Source organism: Schistocerca serialis, chromosome 5, assembly GCF_023864345.2.
Source record: "Schistocerca serialis cubense isolate TAMUIC-IGC-003099 chromosome 5, iqSchSeri2.2, whole genome shotgun sequence".
Classification (NCBI taxonomy): Eukaryota; Metazoa; Arthropoda; class Insecta; order Orthoptera; family Acrididae; genus Schistocerca; species Schistocerca serialis.
Genome location: NC_064642.1, coordinates 167182031 through 167202496, shown reverse-complemented (window position 1 = coordinate 167202496; position 20466 = coordinate 167182031). Strand labels below are relative to the sequence as shown.

General features: G+C 44.8%; 1 protein-coding gene across 1 annotated transcript in view; it reads right to left on the bottom strand.

Annotated features, from left to right (window-relative positions):
* The window catches only part of LOC126481352 (MIP18 family protein galla-2), a 30069-nt gene extending 10156 nt beyond the window's left edge, over positions 1–19913 (bottom strand). The window contains exons 1-2 of the mRNA XM_050105048.1: positions 19662–19913; positions 19239–19318 (exon numbers count right to left, since the gene is read on the bottom strand). Of these exons, the coding sequence (XP_049961005.1) occupies positions 19239–19318; positions 19662–19779 (198 nt within the window). The 5' untranslated portion in view covers positions 19780–19913. The remainder of the gene's footprint in view (positions 1–19238; positions 19319–19661) is intronic.
* Between the last annotated feature and the right edge of the window lie 553 nt (positions 19914–20466).

Below are 20466 nucleotides of genomic sequence, written 5' to 3'. Positions count from 1 at the left end.
CCCACTTTCACAGTGGAAACTGAGAAGCATTTCAACTGTCCACCAATACCAGAACCAAAGAATTCAGAGGACCATGCTAAGCCTGGAGGGCCAGAACAAGGGGGCATTTACCAAGATATGAGCTACCTGGTGGTAAGGCTCCACAACCACAATGGGGGGGGGGGGGTTCATTACATAAAATAAAACTGCAGGTTAGTCTGGTATAACAAATGTGCAGGCAACATAAGACATTGCCAGATAGTGATTGCATAAGTGATCAACAATTGGTACTATCAAATCTGAAGAGTTGAGATTTCCACTTCAGTAAGGAGAGTGCCTACAGCACTAGACCAGAAGGCACATGTGGCCAATCAAATGCCCCAACGATGAACTGGGTCTAACAATTTCAAGGCTGAAGGTGCCACAAAGCCACAAACCTGGCAACCCTAGCTCAGGACGAGACCAGTGTCTGATGAGTCCAGCGAAGAGTATCATGTTCAACAGACAGGATGCAAACCAGAGATACGGGTCAGGACTGACCGTAGTATGATGACAAATGAATAACCCGCATTTTTTTTATTTTTTTTTTTTCACGAGGGAATTCCAAACCATGGGAAAGGTTCCAAGCAAAGGTGCTTCACCTGGTGCCTTGGACTTACAGCACAGGGATGACCAGTGGCCAATCACAGGTCATTAGCCCACTGATGGTGATGAGAAAGAGTGCAACATTCAGCATGGAGCCCTAGGGGACTCATTGAAAGCTGAGTGAAATATCTACCAGTGGGATAAAAACCGGCAAACAAAAATCAGAAGGGAGCCCTGAAAGCCCAAGTTGTGGAGGATAAGTAAAATGTGATCGCCTCATGTGTAGTATGCCTTATATAGGTCAAGTACCACAATGAGGTGTTGGCATCTAGGAAAAGTCTGTCAGATTGCTGATCCCAAACTAACCAGGTGATTGGTTGTGGTACATTCCTCCTGGAAACCACACTGATACGGGGATAAAAAGCCCCAAGATTCAAGACCCACCTTAATCTGCCGGCAACCATCCTTTCAAGCAGTTTGCAGAACATGTTACGCTAATCTGTCGATAGCTGTGAACAGATTTTGGATTCTGGCACCATGAAACACAGCAGGACCATGGAGAGTGTTGATAACTTTATCAATGTCCACATTCATGTTATAATGTGTCTAGACATTGAGAGCAGTTCTGTAAATGGTAGGATGCCAGTGATACACACGACGGCGGGGCATCTTGCCAACTGACTGCCACCTATTATTATTCCATGACATATATAGAAAAAAAAAAAATGCGCAAATGTGATTACATCAGAGATTGGTAACGGACTGTCAGGATGAGAATTTTCTGAGTCCAAGTTGTTATCAAACAAATGGATTTTTGGCTAAACTTCAGTAATAGTCTGGACTGAAGGTAAGTGGCAATTCTAACTGAAGGCTGTAATTACATCTCAAGTGTCACAAATCAATGGCAGTAGTACCTCTTTTGTAATTGTACGAACTAGCACAGAAGAAAAGTTTATGTGGTTACAGCAACAAAGCTCAAGGCCTAGGCTAGGTTGAGAGTGGCGAAGCCAACAAATATTAAAGGAAGAAAACTGGCTGTGTTGGCGGACTGATCTCTATTGTAAGTTAGGTTGGAATGTGACAGTTTTGTCATTCACTCACAGCAATCCCATTTAAAACAATTGTTTGGTTGGTTGGTTGGTTGGTTTAAAAGAGGGGGGGGACGGACCAAACTGCTAGGTCATCGGTCCCTCGTTCCAATTAAAATAATTACACAAGACATACAAAACACAGCACGAAGAAAGGAGGAAACCACAAGAATGACAGAAGAGCAACACACACTAAAATGGACAAAATCAGACAAGGAAACAACAGAGAGATCCAAGAAACATGTGGAAGAGATAAAAATGAGAGCCGACTACCATGCTGGCTGACCATGAGAATAAAAAGAAGAAGCCAGCCAATCTGCAACACATTAAAACCTCCACCCTAAAAGCAATAGGGTGGAGGACAAAGGACATGAGCTAAAACTTAGATCAAATGATAAAACCCAACCCCATGAATAAAACTTAAAACGAAAGATAATGCTGAGGCATTGTCACCAAACACCATAGGTAGGGTGCTGGCAAAGTTAAAGTCTGCAGAGCGGCTAAAAGTGGGCAGTCCAGCAAGAGGTGGATGACTGTCATTTGTGAGCCAAGGTGACACCGAGGTGGGTCCTCGCGATGGAGGAGGTAACCATGCGTTCGTCACGTATGGCCAATCCAGAGCCAGCAGAGGGCAACTGATTCCCAGCAAGAGGACTGCATGGAAGACTTCCACACCTTTGTAGTCTCCTTAATAACACACAGTTTGTTGTGTGTACTGTTATGTCATTCCGTCTCCCAAAGCCGAAAAACCCTGCAATGTAAGACAGAACACAAGTCAGATTCGGAGATGCTCATCTCCGGAAGCAGTTTCCACGTAGCCTGTTTGGTCAGCCTGTCGGCAAGTTCATTGTCTGGTATTCCGATGTTCCTGTGGTCCACACAAACATCACTGAACGACGGGACTGTTCCAGGGCACAGATGGACTCCTGGGTGGATGCTACCAAAGGATGATGAGTGTAGCACTGGTCGATAGCTTGTAGGCTGCTCAAGGAGTCAGTACACAGGAGAAATGACTTGCCAGGGCATGAGCGTATATGCTCAAGAGCAAGAGATATAGCCACCACCAGCACGGCAGTGAAACCACTGCAGCCATCGGGCAAGGAATGCTGTTCAATACACCCTCCATGGACATACGTGAAGCCGATGTGATCATCAGTCACTGAGCCGAGCTGTTGGTATAAACCACTTCATGGCCTCTGTACGTGTCAAGAATCGAGAAGAAAGTGACAGCGGAGAGCCGCAGGGTGAAATGAGTCCTTTCGGCCATGTGAAAGGTCCTGAAGAATCTGCAGCCTAGGTGTACACCATGGAGGTGTATGTGAATGGACCTCGAGGAGAGGTGGTAACGAGAAGGACTCCAGTTCAGACAGAAGGAACCGGACGCAAACTGCAATGGTAAGCCCCAACCTGGGCCGCTGATGCAGGAGATGAACCGCCATGGTTGGGAAAAGGAGACGGTAAGTTGGATGCGCAGGAGAACTATAAACGTGTGCAACGTAACTGGCCAGCAGTTGTGCATGCCTAACCTTCAATGGAGGGACACTGGCCTTCACCAGTGCACTGGTCACCGGACTTGTTCTAAAAACTCACGTCGCTAGGTGAATGCCACAGTGGTGCACTGGGTCAAGTAAACACAATACTGAGGGCGCCACTGAACTGTAACCCACAATCCCATAGTCAAGGCGGGATTGAACATGGCCTCTGTAGAGCAGCAGCAGCATAGAGCACTCTCCACCCCAGTTGGTGCTGCTCAGGCAGTGGAGAGCATTGAGGTGCTGCCAGCACTCCGCTTCAGCTTACGAAGGTGAGGTAGCCAAGTCAATCGGGCATCGAAAGTCAGTCCTAAGAATCGAAATGTCTCCACTACAGTGAGTGGATCGTCATTGAGGTAAAGTTCTGGTTCAGGATGAACATAGCAATTTTAACAGAAGTGCATGACAAATAACTTCGCAGCTGAAATCTGGTAGCCATGGTCTAGAGCCCATGACTGCATCTCGTGAATGGCTCCTTGTAGGCATTGCTCAGCAACACCAGTACTGGAGGAGCAGTACGAAATGCAGAAGTCATCCACATACAGAGAAGGGGAGACAGACAACCCTACAGCTGCTGCTATGCCATGATGGCCACTGTAAATAGAGAGACATCAATACAGAGCACTGCGGGGGGGAACTATGGGAGCAACCAACTTGGACACGGAGAGTACGGAGCAACAGGAAGTTTTGGATAAAAATCTGGAGCGGGCCCCAGGGATACCACTCATACAATGTGGCAAGGATATGATGTCGCCATGTCGTGTCATACGCTTTACGTAAGTCAAAAAAGACGGCAACCAGATGTTGGCGTCTGGAAAGGGCTGTGCGGATGGCAGAGTCTAAGGACACAAGATTATCAGTGGTAGAGCGACCCTCGCGGAAGCTATCCTGACATGGAGCCAGTAGGCCACATGACTCGAGGACCCAACCCAACCACCAACACACCATACATTCCAGCAGCTTACAAAGAAAGTTGGTGAGCCTGATGGGCCAGTAGCTATCCACATCAAGCGGTTTTTGACTGGGTTTGAGCACTAAAATGATAGTGTTCTCCTGCCACTGCGATGGAAAGACACCATCGCACCAGATCCAGTTGAAGATGATGAGAAGATGTCGTTTATAGTCAGAGGAGAGATATTTAATCATCTGACTGCGGATCCAATCCGGCCCAGGAGCTGTGTTGGGGCAATGTGGAAGGGCGCGGAGGAGCTCCCACTCTGTAAATGGGGCATTATAGGGTTCATTGTGGCATTTAGTGAACAAGAGGGCTTTTCTTTCCATCCACCGTGTGAGGGTGCAAAAAGCTGGGGGTAATTCTCAAGCTTAGTGCTCCCTGCCGCCATTGGATAAGCAGCTTCCAGCAGCAAGTCGTATACTCTTAGCTCACTTATTTGTTACATAGTTTAATTCTTAATTTCTTTGCGTGTTTTTGGATACTTGCATTGTTTAATTCATAAATTTCGGGTGTATTATAGTATTTGAGAGTTATAGCATCGTGTTTTAGTACCTGAATAGTGTAAAATCGCGAAGTCTCCTTCCACCGCCGAGCAGTGTGTCAGCAGTGCGCAAGTAGCAGCATTACTGCATTTACTAGGCAATCTTGTATTTTAATAACCGTTTAAATTTTGTGTCGAATTGTTTGTGGTCTCTGTAGATTAGTTCAGACGTTCTTTGCAAAACGGTTTTTAGCATGGATAGGGACTGCAACTGTTGTGTTCGGATGCGGGCTGAGTTGGCATCCCTTCGTTCCCGGCTTCAGGCAGTGTTGGCTTCGGTCACACAGCTTGAGGCTGTTGCCAATGGGCATCACTGTGGGGGTCTGGATGAGCGTTTGTTGGGGACAGCCAGCTCGTTCCACGCATCCCTCGATCGGACTACGGCTGTGGCTGCCCGGGATACTGCCCACATTGAGGCTGACCCTTCACCCATGGTAGAGTGGGAGGCTGTCTCAAGGTGTAGCAGGGGGCGAAAGACATTCCGGAGGGCTGAACGGAAGGCCTCTCCAGTTTGTCTGACGAACCAGTTTCAGGCTCTGTCTCCATCTGATACTGATCTTCGGCCGGACATGGCTGCTTGTCCTGTTCCAGAGGTTGCCCCTCAGTCTGCAAGGTCTGGGCCGTCGCAGAGCCATCAGGCGTGTAATGGGGCCCCTTAGGGATATGGCAGCATGAGAGGGGAAGAAAACCAATGTGCACTTCGTGTGCATGCCGGGGGGAGTCATTCCAGATGTGGAAAGGGTCTTTCGGATGCCATGAAGGGTACAGGGTGCACCCATCTGCTGCAGGTGGTCGCTCATGTTGGCACCAATGATGTGTGTCGCTATGGATCGGAGGAAATCCTATCTGGCTTCCGGCGGCTATCTGATTCGGTGAAGACTGCCAGTCTCGCTAGTGGGATGAAAGCACAGCTCACCATCTGCAGCATCGTTGACAGGACTCACTGCGAACCTTTGGTACAGAGCCGAATGGAGGATCTGAACCAGAGGCCGAGACGGTTCTGCGACCGTATGGGCTGCAGACTCCTCGACTTGCGCCATAGGGTGGTGGGGTTTCGGGTTCCGCTGGATAGGTCAGGAGTCCACTACACGCAGCAGGTGGCTACACGGGTAGCAGGGGTTGTGTGGCGTGGACTGGCCAGTTTTTTAGGTTAGATGGCCTCGGGCAAGTACAGAAAGGGCAACAGCCTCAAAGGGTGCGGCGCAAAGTCAGGACATGAGGGGACAAAGCAATCGGTATTGTAATTGTAAACTGTCGAAGCTGCACTGGTAAAGTACTGGAACTTCAAGTGCTGATAGAAAGCACCGAAGCTGAAATCGTTATAGGTACGGAAAGCTGGCTGAAGCCAGAGATAAATTCTGCCGAAATTTTTACAAAGGCACAGACGGTGTTTAGAAAGGATAGATTGCATGCAACCGGTGGTGGCATGTTTGCCGCTGTTAGTAGTAGTTTATCCTGTAGTGAAGTAGAAGTGGATAGTTCCTGTGAATTCTTATGGGTGGAGGTTATACTCAACAACCGAGCTATGTTAATAATTGGTTCCTTTTACCGACCTCCCGACTCAGCAGCATTAGTGGCAGAACAATTGAGAGAAAATCTGGAATACATTTCACATAAATTCTCTCAGCATGTTATAGTCTTAGGTGGAGATTTCAATTTACCAGATATAGACTGGGACACTCAGATGTTTAGGACAGGTGGAGGGACAAAGCATCGAGTGACATTATACTGAGTGCACATCCGAAAATTACCTTGAGCAATTAAACAGAGAACTGACTCGTGGAGATAACATCTTGGACCTACTGATAACAAACAGACCCGAACTTTTCGACTCTGTATGTGCAGAACAGGGAATCAGTGATCATAAGGCCGTTGCAGCAACCCTGAATATGGTAGTAAATAGGAATATAAAAAAAAGGGAGGAAGATTTTTCTGTTTAGCAAGAGTAATAGAAGGGAGATTTCAGACTACCTAACAGATAAAAACAAAAATTTCTAGTGTTTATGGAAAAAGTTCAAGGCAATCGTAAAATGAGTTTTAGACAGGTACGTGCCGAGTAAAACTGTGATGGACGGGAAAAACCCACCATGGTTCAACAACAAAGTTAGGAAACTACTGCGAAAGCAAAGATAGCTTCACTGCAAGTTTAAACGCAGCCAAAATCTCTCAGACAAACAGAAGCTAAAGGATGTCAAAGTTAGTGTAAGGAGGGCTATGCGTGAAGCGTTCAGTGAATTTGAAAGTAAAATTCTATGAACTGACTTGACAGAAAATCCTAGGAAGTTCTGGTCTTACGTTAAACCAGTAAGTGGCTCAAAACAGCATATCCACACTCTCCGGGAGGATGATGATGGCATTGAAACAGAGGATGACACGCGTAAAGCTGAAATACTAAACACCTTTTTCCAAAGCTGTTTCACAGAGGAAGACCACACTGCAGTTCCTTCTCTAAATCCTTGCACAAACAAAAAAAAAAAAAAAAAAAAGCTGACATCGAAATAAGTGTCCAAGGAATAGAGAAGCAACTGGAATCACTCAACAGAGGAAAGTCCACTGGACCTGACAGGATACCAATTTGATTCTACACAGAGTACGCGAAAGAACTTGCCCCCCTTCTAACAGCCATGTACCGCAAGTCTCTAGAGGAACGGAAGGTTCCAAATGATTGGAAAAGAGCACAGGTAGTCCCAGTCTTCAAGAAGGGTCGTCGAGCAGATGCGCAAAACTATACACCTATATCTCTGACGTCGATCTGTTGTAGAATTTTAGAACATGTTTTTTGCTCACTTATGTCGTTTCTGGAAACCCAGAATCTACTCTGTAGGAATCAACACAGATTCCAGAAACAGCGATCGTGTGAGACCCAACTCGCTTTATTTGTTCATGAGACCCAGAAAGTATTAGATACAGGCTCCCAGGTAGATGCTATTTTCCTTGACTTCCAGAAGTTCGATACAGTTCGGCACTGTCACCTGATAAACAAAGTAAGAGCCTACGGAATATCAGACCAGCTGTGTGGCTGGATTGAACAGTTTTTAGCAAACAGAACACAGCATGTTGTTCTCAATGGAGAGACGTCTACAGACGTTAAAGTAACCTCTGGCGCACCAGAGGGGAGTGTTATGGGACCATTGCTTTTCACAATATATATATAAATGACCTATTAGATAGTGTCGGATGTTCCATGCGGCTTTCTGTAGATGATGCTGTAGTATACAGAGAAGTTGAAGCATTAGAAAATTGTAACGAAATGCAGGAAGATCTGCAACGGATAGGCACTCGGTGCAGGGAGTGGCAACTGACCCTTAACATAGACAAATGTAATGTATCGTGAATACATAGAAAGAAGGATCCTTTATTGTATGATTATATGATAGCGGAACAAACACTGGTAGCAGTTACTTCCGTAAAATATCTAGGAGTATGCATGCGGAACGATTCGAAGTGGAATGATCATATAAAATTAATTGTTGGTAAGGCGGGTACCAGGTTGAGATTCATTGGGAGAGTCCTTAGAAAATGTAGTCCATCAACAAAGGAGGTGGCTTACAAAACACTCATTCGACCTATATTTGAGTATTGCTCATCAGTGTGGGATCCGTACCAGATCGGGTTGACAGAGGAGATAGAGAAAATCCAAAGAAGAGCGGCGCGTTTCCTCACAGGGTTATTTGGTAAGCATGATAGCATTACGGAGATGTTTAGCAAACTTAAGTGGCAGACTCTGCAAGAGAGGCGCTCTGCATCGCGATGTAGCTTGATGTCCAGGTTTTGAGAGGACGCGTTTCTGAATGAGGTATCTAATATATTGCTTCCCCCTACTTATACCTCCCGAGGAGATCACGAATGTAAAATTAGAGAGATTCGAGCACACACAGAGGGTTTCCGGCAGTCGTTCTTCCTGCGAACCATACGCAACTGGAACAGGAAAGGGAGGTAATGACAGTGGCACGTAAAGTGCCCTCCGCCACACGCCACTGGGTGGCTTGTGGAGTATAAATGTAGATGTAGATGTGGAATTGTGTTTGCGTCAGTAGATAATGCGCCATTGATGTTAATGCTAGGGACACCTCTTGGGGTCTGGTACCCAAAAAGTGGTCTGATCTTTGTCCAGACTTGGGAAGGTGACACATGGCACCCAATGGTTGACACATACGTCACCCAACACTCCTGTTGTTTTATAAGCTGGCAAATGCGGGCACAGAGTCATTTAAAGGCTATTAGGTGCTCTAGAGAAGGGTGTTGCTTATGTTGCTGTAGAGCACGCCGACGCTCTTTAATTGCTTCAGCGACTTCAGGTGACCACCAAGGGACTGTCCTCCGCCGGGGCACCCTAAAAGAATGAGGGATCGCGTTTTCTGCCGCAGAAACGATCTTTGTAGTGACCTGCTCAATGACAACATCGATGACACCACATGAGGGAGATTCAACAGTGACAGTAGAGGTGAAGGCATCCCAGTCTGCCTTGTTTAAAGCCCATGTGGGTAGGCGTCCGTGGGCTTGACGCCGGGGGAGTGGCAGGAGGACAGGGAAGTGGTCACTACCACACAGGTCGTCACGTGCTCTCCAATGGAAAGATGGGAGAAGGCCAGGACTGCAAACCGAGAGTTCACAATGGGCGAATATGTGCCATATGCCACACTGATATGTGTGGGGGCACCTGTATTTATAAGAGGCAGAGGTCGAGTTGTGACAGTAAATTTTCGACCTCTCTACCTTGGCCAACAAGCATAGCGCCACCCCACATTAAAATCTCCTAGAAGTATGAAAGGTTTGGGAGTTTATCAGTCACTGCAGCCAATATGTTCAGGGGTACTGCACCATCTGGAGGAAGATATACAATGCAGACAGTTATGTCCTGCCTCGTCCTTATTCTGACAGCCACAGCTTCAAGAGGGATTTGAAGCAGCACAGGTGCACTACATACTGAATTCAGGACCAGACTCCACCTGACACTATTGCTGGGAACTAGGTTTCCTGGAGGGTAATGCAGAAAGCAGGTGTAAAGCTTAACAGTTGCCATAGCTCAGCCAGGTGATGGAAAAAACCGTTGCAATTCCACTGGAGGATTACGTGATAGACTGGGAAGGCATGAAACACTCAATGAGTCATTCTACGCCTCTAGGTCACCGGATGAGTACCTGTGCCATTGACATCTATTGTGTCTGAGGGCCCAGCGAGATCTAGGTCCTCAGCGGACACCAGAATCTCCACCTCATCCTCAGGCATAGAGCTTGTAGGTAGTGGTGGTGTGAGTGCCACCGCAGTGCCTTGGTTTTCTTGGGGTTCTTTTTCTTTTTAGGTTTCTCTCACTGCTCCTTAGGTTTCTCCAGCTGGGAGGGCTTCACCAATTCAGTCTCAGGGACTTAGGAGGTCCGTGAAACCCTAAGACCAGCTACTTTTAGTTGCTTCAGCCACTGGTAGGAACCTGGGAAGGGAGTGACCGAAGGGATCCCTTCCTAGCGAGAGGAACCAAAGACGACTTGCACTTCTCCGGCTGAGAAGTGGGGACTGACGTCCCCAATGGGGGGGGGGGGGGGGGGGGGTTGCTTCTGAAGTAGGTTGTGCAGGAGCAACAGGGAGGGAAGAACGCCCCCCCCCCCCCCCCACAACATCAAGGGGGCAGGTGGAGTCTGACGGCTCCAAGAGCCAACTGTACACGGCAGTATGGAAGATGGTAGAACCACTGTCGTAGGTTGACGTCATATGCACAGGATGTAGCCTCTCACATTTTCTCTTAGCCTCAGGGTAGGTCAGTCAGTCCAGGGTCTTGTATTACATTATTTTTCTTTCTTTCTGGAGAATACTGCAGTCTGGCGAACAAGGTGAAGGGTGCTGTCTGCAGTTGACAAAGATGCGAGGCGAGGCACGTGGAGTACTGGTTGGTTGGTTGGTTTTGGGGTTTGATGGGGGCTTAACGTCGAGGTCATCAGTCCCCTGTTCCAAAGAGACATACTTGTAAAAGGCCTATACAGTAAAAGTGTAACCTCTGCATCCAGAGGGAGGGAACACCAAGGGGTTCGCAGCTAAAATGAACACGACAATAACACAAAATGGAGGACACTTAAAAAGAGCAGAGCAAATAGTTGACTAGAGTAAAACAGACTACAGTGGGTGATAGATCAGGTAAAAGGTCAACCACTCAACTACAAACGAAGAACCTCCAGCTGGAAAGTGTTGATAGAGATACCAACACAACTTGTTACCATAAAAGACACTATTTTGGTATCCACATCACAATTAAAAGTCGCTGGAGTGGGTGTAGCCTGAGAAATCATGCGAGAGCGGACACACTAGAGTGAGTGATAAAACCCAGCTGCATGGACAAAACATAAAACTGAGTCAGCTATAGAGGCATCGTCACCTAGAATTAAAGGAAGTGTAGCTGGTAAATTAAAGGACTGCCGCAAGGGGGTTAAAAGGGGGCAGTCCATCAGAAGATGGACAACTGTCAGCCCTGCATCACAGCGGCACTTGGATGGGTTCTCACGGCGAAGGAGCTGGCTGTGGGTCAACCGCGTATGTCCAATTTGGAGATGGCAGAGAACAACTGAGTCCCTACGCGTGCGCCTCAAGGATGAGTTCCATACGGCCGTGGACGACTTTACCACGCAGAGCTTATTTGGCGTGTTCAAGACAGACCATTCAGAGCTCCAGACATCGCGGACCTTGCCATGTAGGGCTGACCGGAGGTCTCTTTCCACGAGACCAAGCTCCAGGGGTGGCGAAGTGGTGGTCTGCTTGGCCAACCGATCGACATGTTGATTTCCTGGAATGACGATGAGACCCGGGGTCCAAAACGTCACTCAACGACCACACTCGGCGAGAGCAAATACAGCATCTTGAATACCGCGCACCAAAGGGTCCTGAGAAAAACACTGGTCGAGTGCTTGCAATCCACTCAGGGAGTCACTGCATATGACAAATGACTCCCCAGGGCAGGAGGAAAGGTGAGCGAGTGCACAATAAAGAGCAACCACCTCCGCAGTGAAAACACTGCTGCCACAAGGCAGGGAATGCTGCTCAACGTAGTCGCCGTGGATGAAAGCAAACCCAGTGCGCCCATCGACCACAGAACCATCGGTGTAGACTACACCTGCATCACGAAACGAGGCAAGAAGAGCCAGGAATTGTTGACGAAGACTGGCAGGTGGCGGAGGACTTGGGAGTCGCTGGACAAATCCAAGCAAAGCCGCAAGCGAGAGCGGGACCAAGGAGGGGTAGAAGAGGAGGGCTGGAAGGATGGAGGAAGGGGAAAGGACTCGAATGGCGAGAGAAGGGAATGAACGTGGACTGCGATCGGGAGACCCGACCCAGGCTGCCGTTGTGGGGAGGGGAGTGCAGAAGATGGAAAAAGGAGCCTGCGGTTTGGGTGGTCGGGCCAGGCATGGATGCAGGCGATGTATGACACAAGCAACTGTTGTCGGCGGAATCTTAGGGGAGGGATTCCAGCTTCAACAAGAAGGCTAGGCACCGAACTAGTGCGGAGGGCACCTGTCACCAGCCTGACGCCACAATGGAGAATCGGGTCGAGGATCTGCAACAATGAAGGTGCTGCCGAGTCGTATACCATGCTCCCGTAGTAGAGACGGGCCTGGACTAAGGCCTCATAGAGCTGTAGGAGAGTTGCTCGTGCAGCCCCCCAAACGGTGTGGCTGAGGCAGCAAAGGATGTTGAGGTCCCACCAGCACCGTTGTTTAAGCTAACGAAGATGAAGTGTCCAAGTGAGCTGAGCATCAAACAGCATGCCAAGAAAGCGATGCGTCTCCTCAATACGAAGGAGTTCATTGGCAAGGTAAAGCTCTGGATGGAGGTGGACCATTCAACGACGACAGAAATGCATCACTCGGGTCTTAGAGGCTGAGAACTGAACACCATGGTTGGATGCCCAAAAATGTGCCTTACGGATAGCTCCCTGCGGCTGCCGTTCAGCAACACTGATGCTTGGGGAACTGTAATAAAGACAAAAGTCATCGGCATATAGAGAGGAACAGACCAATGAGCCCACCGCAGCTGCAAGACCATTAATCGCCACCAAAAAGAGGGGAACACTGAGAACCGAGCCCTGCGGGGACACTGTTTTCCTGAATATGAGCAGAGCTAAAATAAGTGCCAACTCTAACCCGAAAGAAGCGATTGGTGAGAAAACACTGCAGAAAAACCCGAAGTGGACCCCGTAAGCCCCATTCGTGCAGCATAGCAAGGATATGATGGCGCCAGGTGGCATCGTATGCCTTCCGAAGATCAAAGAAAACAGCAACTAGATGTTCTTGACGAGCAAAAGCAGTACGAATAGCCGACTCTAGCGAGACTAAATTGTCGATCACTGAGTGGCCCTGATGGAAGCTCCCCTGTTGCTGGGCCAGGAGGCCCTGAGTTTCGAGGATCCACATGAGCCGCCGATTCACCATCCATTCCAGGAATTTGCACATAATGTTGGTAAGGCTGATAGGGCGATAGCTATCAACCACCAGCGGATCTGCACCAGGTTTCAGCACCGGGATTGTAATGCTATCCTGCCAACAGTTGGGAAAATGCCCTCCATCCAGATATGGAGTACTGGTATATGACAGATGTCCACAATCTCAACATGTGACGCTGGAAGTACAGCGGGAAGACATATGGCCAAACTTCCAGCACTTAAAGCACCACATAGGGGGAGGGATATATGGCTTTACATCACAGCGGTAGGCCATCACCTTGACCTTCTCGGGCAATGTGTAACCCTCGAAGGCCAAGATGAAGGCACCGGTGGCAACCCGATTATCCCTCGCACCCCGATGGACACGCCGGACAACATAAACACCTTGGCACTCTAAGTTGGTGGGCAGCTCGTTGTCAGACTGCAAAAAAAGGTGCCTGTGGAATATAACATCCTGGACCATATTTAAACTCTTATGAGGCATTATGCTAATGGAAACATCCCCCAGCTTGTCACAAGTGAGTAATGCCCGTGACTGGGCAGAGGATATTGTTTTTATCAAGACTGACCCTGACCACATTTTTGACAAGCCCTCCACCTCCCCAAACTTGTCCTCTAAATGGTCTACAAAAAACTGTGGCTTCATCGAAACAAAGGTGTCCCCATCAGTTCTCATACATATGAGATTTCGGGATGAATAAGATTCGCAGCCATCCTTAGCCTGGAGTTCCTCCCGTGGTGTGGCCAGGGAGGGGAATGATTTAGGGTCGTACTTCCTCGAATTATACTGAGACTTAGAACACTTAGAGACTGCTGGTTTTTTGATCACCAGCAAGTGATGACATGATACGCTTAATCGCTCTTCATCCGCCCTGATGCCACCCTCTCTGACCAGGGGCCCTCCCCACGGGTGCCACAAAGCCACAGCACAGGCCACCTGGCAGGATGGCCATTGCTGGGAGTCCCGATACTCCAGTGTGACAGGCATCTACTCATTGGCATGCATAGGGAGTTAACGGCGCAGCCATCAGCAGAACGATCCCTGTGTTGTCAGGGGGCTACAACCAACAGGGTACATGGTGGCCCCACCACAACGGACTGGCTACCGTGCTGAATACCAAGTGCAAAAGTCCAAGATCATTGTCGGCGCAGAAAGAGACACATGGTGGAAAACGCACCCAGGAAGGTGTCCTCACCCAAGAGATGGAGAATGAGGGGGACTGCAATGCGTCGACGAGAAAGCGGGCTACAGGCACAATGGACATGATGCACCATGTAAGGCGCCCTTCCCCAATTGGCTTGCTCTTCGGAAAATTTTGAAGAATGGAGATCAAATCCTACAGAGGACCATCACATGGAGGCTGAAACATGTGAGACTCCTTTTAGTCTTACAACAGGCCGGAATACCTCAGACCTATTCCTACCCCTGGACCTGCAGGGGGATGACTGAGCATATTCTTCGAAACTCAGTGTCTGAATTTAAATGGTTGACGATTGATATTGTTACTGAATACAGTACATCAGATACACATGCAAAAAGATGGCACAAGAAAAGGTGCAACCTAGCAGTAACTTTATCATAATTGTGCGGTGAAGCTAAATGTTGCAAGTTGTGTTGGCAACACCGATCATGGATTACGTCGAGTAAGAACTTAGAATCAAGGTAAATCTTATTATGAAGAAATGTAAAATAGGGGAATTTGTAGCACTGATCTTATGTGTATTTCACAGAGGCTACAAACTGATGGAGTAGAATTGCAAAAAATGTAAAATTGGGGAATGTAAAATCGAAGTTCCGTTGTACTTGTTTTACATAGTCTTTCTATCTAAAGATCAGAAGTTTACAAAGTGAGCTGTTAATCATCAACTTTTCAGAGATGCTGGCATCAAATTGACGTAACACTGAATGTCCAACAACATTTTACAAGAACCCTGTTCATTGAGCACTTATTTTGTTTTGAAAATACTGAATTTACACTAACAGAAGATTCCTCTCAATGAAGAAATATCAATAGATGTTACATTATTAATACTTATTCATAAAAATTGCAATCAAAGATAATCACGGGTGGGACTCTCATAAAATAGAATCTGTATTTACAAGATAAAATTAATTGTATTCCACCATTTTTAGGTAAATCAGTACCTCACTTTTTTAGACCTCACTTCCTATTTAAATAAACTTGCAGGAAAGTTCTGTTGGTCCTGATCGTCTAATTATTTCCACTGTAAAAAATCCATCACCAGAAAAGAACTATGCGCATGACAACTCCTCCACTTTCGATAATGTTTCAGTTTCCTGAAAACTAATAATGTGTGTTCCTTACATGTCTGATGTCTGGATTCAGGAGAAAACTTATTCAAACTCAATGTACGAACATCCTTTTTGTCAACTTTGAAAACCTTCATCGAGGCCCCTAACAGATCACACAATATGTATGTCTCAGTTTTTTTCAACAGCTCTCTGTGGAATTTTAGCATACCTGTTTTTGGTTGATTTCCTTCCAGCAGTTTGAAACTTCACCAGAGAATGTTCTTAGCACCATCTTTCCCACAGCTGGTTCTGAGCCTATGACTTCTTTGAGATTATGTATCTACAGGATACCTACATATGATTGTTTTATTACTCATCTAAGAATGTGTATAGATGAAATAATACACACTGGATGCAAGTTGAAAACTTTAATTTGAATATCTGGATTTTCTTCCTTTGTGTTTGTTTAAAAATCTAACTTTTTCCCTAGTTGCTGGGTGTACAATGTACCAGGTGTTTGCTATTTTATCATTTGTGAAAAAGTTTTGTATTTTGAGCGGATTATCATCTGTAAGTTTATGAAATCAAGCATTCTTCTTGTCTACAAAGAAAATATTTTGCGTACTTTTTAGGCAGGCTTTCCCATACAATCTTTTTCAATGAACTTTTTCACCTGAGAATAAGCTCTGCTAAAGGAATGAAGATATTTATCTACATCTATACTCTGCAAATGATAGTGAGGTGCAGGGAACAGGGCATGTCACACTGTACTAGTTATTAGGGTTTCTTCCTGTTCCATTCCCATACAGAGTATGGTAAGAATGACTGACTGAATGCCTCTGTGCATATAGTAATTATTCTAATCTTATCCTCACAATACCTATGTGAGTGGTACATAGGGGATTTTAGTAGATTCCTAGAGGCATCAGTTAAAGCCAGTTCTTGAAACTTTTGATAGTAGACTTTCTCAGGATAGCGTTCATCTGTCTCCAAAGAGTCTTTCAGTTCCTTCTGTATCTCTGTGACACTCTTCCACAGATCAAACAAACCTGTGACCTATCTTACTCCCCTTCTCCATATACATTCTATATCCCTGTTTGGTATGGTTCGCCATACACTTGGGCAATCTTCTAGAATCGGTTGCAAGATTGATTTATGAAGTAGTCTCATTTGTAGGCTGACTGTACTTCTCCAGTATTCTATCAATAAACTGAAGTCTACCACCCCCTTCACCCATGACAGTCTATGTGACTATTGCATTTTGTAGCCCTACAAAGTGTTACACTCGGGTATTCATATGATTTGGCCAATTCCAACAGCGATACTGATATTATAGTCATAGGATACTACTTTTTTCATTTAGTGATGTCTAAAATTTTACATTTCTGGACATTTAAAGCAAGTTGTCAATCTCTGCACCACTTTAAAATCTTATCAAGATCTGACCGAATATTTATGCAGCTTCTTTCAGCTTCATTATAGGTAACTGCATCATCTGTAAAAAGTTTGAGGTTGTAGTGATCTATGCCATTCATGGAAGAGCACGTATCACATACGTTAAATATAGAGCTCTTGTGGCAACACATTTCTCTCCCGATTTATTACCAAATTTCTTCCTTTCAATTTGGTTTTTATCTGCCACTTCCACTTAAAGCCAAATGGTCGCCACATGGAGTGTTTATTAATAGCCGATGACTGCTGCTCTTAGCTTGTGTGGCGATGTTTTGACTGCTTGAGCAACGTTTGTTCTAGATGTATTATTCCATGCAGCTATACCTAACACTGCCACCTTAACACTCCCTTATTAAACCTACGTAGAGGTTCAACCTTGCAACTCATGTGGTTTATCTTGGGGCCCAGCTATGCTGTGCCCTGTTCTTCTTCAGCATTGAACTTCTTCCTTCTGTGCAGATTTCTGTAAGTGAAGTGGTTATAAAACAAATCAATGCTTCTATACTTAAAGTGTAGATTGGTTCCAATGAATTCTGTATATTATCCAAACTTTTATAAAAATAAGGGTCGACCAACCGCTGTTATCTTCTGCCAATGGCATCATCAGATGTGGTTTGGCGGGGCACGTGCTCAGTACACCATTCTCCCAGTTATTTTAAGTGACCTTGGAACCGCCCTAATTGTTTCAGCAGGTGCTCAGTTGGCCTCATTAGACTGAATGCACTCTTTACCAGCCCTCCCACCAAGGAAAAATTCGTTGTAGTACCAGAAATCAGACCCAGGTCCCCTGCACAGAAGTCAGCCATGATGATCACTCAGCTATAGAGCTGGATTTAGATTTCACTAACAATCAGAAAAAGTGTCACAGGTGTGGGACAATTACTTTCAAAATTTATACATTGTCATGTATATATTAAACACTGCTGTAGGTGTCACTAGATGCTTTTATTGGTTTTCCTCACTCCTAATCTAAAACAAACATAACTGCTGTAATTTCTCACATTTTTATGCTTTTGGTCACTGGTGGTACACTAATACACAGTTATTTTTGGAATTTGGCTGCGTATTTAACATCTCACCTCTTTTTGAAAGTTGAAATTCATCTGAAACATAAGGTTCTACCCTTTAAACCTAACAATTGGAAAAAAAAATACAATGACTGCGAGATAAATTTTATAGCTGTCAATATAAATGTCACTCTTGTAGTCCTCTATCCTCACGTCCAGAAATGCCAGCATAGTTTAACTATATTTCCTTAAGTAATTCTGTATCTTGGATGCTTTTTCCAAGACAGTGAGTAAAATTTAACTTATGTAGATACAGAAAATATGACATGAATTAAATTAAAAATATAATTTAAAAAATCTCAGGCTCAGTTTCACATGGAATCATCCTGAAGCATTTGCAACAATGTTTTAAACTCCACTAACACAAAAATAAAAAATAATAAATAAATTTTAAAAAAATGGTGCTCATATAATGCTAGGTACAGAAAGTTGGTTAAAACCTGAAATTGACAGCAGCGACTTCTTTGAAGCAAATTTAAGTGTTAACCAACACAATAGGCTTCTGGGAAATGACGGTGATGTATTTACAAAATAAACAAAAATCTCAAATCCCCACAAACAGAGATTTAAGTAGCAAAATTGTTGGGATGTCTCAGTAACAATGGTGGGAATAAACTTAATTTGATCCTTCTATCAACTGCAAGTCATCCTTACATGCAACAAAAAACTCTAAAAGAAAACCTCAACACACTAGTGCATACATTCCACATTCACACTGTCATGACTGGGATAGATTTAATTGTACAATAAGTGGTTAGGATAATCACAGATCTGTTAATAGTGGGCATAATAAGACATGTTGCGAAACAATACTGAACGCTTTCTCTGAAAAACACCAGTATTTTCCAATACAAAACTTGTGTCTTAATCACACTATTTTTTTTTTTTTTTTACCCAATTAGGCCGAAGAGCAATTTGTGTACGGTACCAAAGTATAATACATGTATCACAGAAAGATGGCGACACCTCTCTACAACTTATGTGGAGGTGATATTGTGGCAACTGGAAGTGCAGACACCTACAGAAATGTGAATGCCAGTTGCAGAGCTAGCCAGTACCCATCATATAGAGCTCTACGTATATTTATTGCTTCTTCAATGGGCTCGGGTTTTCAACGTGTCCCTCAATTCTAAATCCAGTGAACACAATCATAATTAAATAGAATGATACCGTACAAAAATGAAGTCAATTTCGAAACATTTCTGGTACACATACAGTGAAATGAACGTCAATAGATGTTTACGTATGAGATAAAAGTTAACCGAACATAGCCACACACTTTGATTACAGCGCACATACAACCAACATGATTAGAAACGAAACTAAAACGAAAAAGCTTCGTAAAGATATGCTGTGATCTTACCGATATGTTGTCGAGCTCCACAACATTAAGTTCCTCTAATGTTAATGGATGTTCTGGATCATTTATTCCTCGTATAAGATCTTAGCTACAGTTAAGGCTAAAAGGATTGACACTCATTAACGCACCTTTTTTAAATACAGATATGCATACTATATTACTATATTTTATATCTCTGCAACGTGATAAAATCTGAACTAGCGTTAAGCACTTGTAAATCGTAAATTTTCACAGTACTGTTTGGCATTTCTATGCACACCATAAAAAGAGATACACCAAAAGCAAAACAAGAACACTATAATTTATATTAACCAGTGACATTATGATATCAAATATCATGAAACGTGGGAGTAAATATATGGAAAAAAGATCGTCAAGACCAAGGAAATGTTGTTACTAACATACATGAATAAAGATTAAGGATACCGAAGATTTCTCTAGAATCAAATTCATCGGTGACACTATCGTCTTCATCACTTTCAGTTATTTGCCGCTCTTCACATTTCCTGTAGAGCTTCGGATTTATATTTTCAAGCCTATCCATATTGTCGGATACAGTGAATAACACAACGTGAATATACCGCTTTCACCAAATGGGTGACCCTTTAGTACGTATTTATAAACACACAGTCACACACGCATTCGGCAGAGTTACTACATTAAACGTCAACTTCAACGTTACCAACTGCGACAGCATTGCGCCAAGCGGACAGTGATACTGTTGAATTTGGCAGGATCTTGTGAAAGCAAAAGCGAATCGCAACTGTTTAACGTGGTTTTTAGAATGGTTTTTACAAACGCGAGAGTCTGTAGCGCAATAAATTGTGGCAACAAGAAGAATAAGACACCACATTTGTCTTTTTTTTTAGGTATCTTACTACTACTACTACTACTACCCTGAGAGGTAAAATCAGTGATCTCTATTGGAGATCAGTGGGTAAAATACGCCCCATTACCGAAATGCATCGTCAGGATTCGTTTGAACCTACATACGGGTATTTTTCTTTTTAGGACTATAAAATGGCCGGCGAATAGCAGAAGAGAACTCATGAAGAAAGACTCTATTAATCTACACAACAATGTGAAGTTTTGTTCAATACAGTTCGAAGCAAACCATTTTATGAATGCAGAAAATCATCAACTCGTATGCATTGCAGTACCAACATTATTTGAAATACTGAATAAACCACCCCAACTGTTAATGATGAAGAAACTCTCATAAAGATGTGAT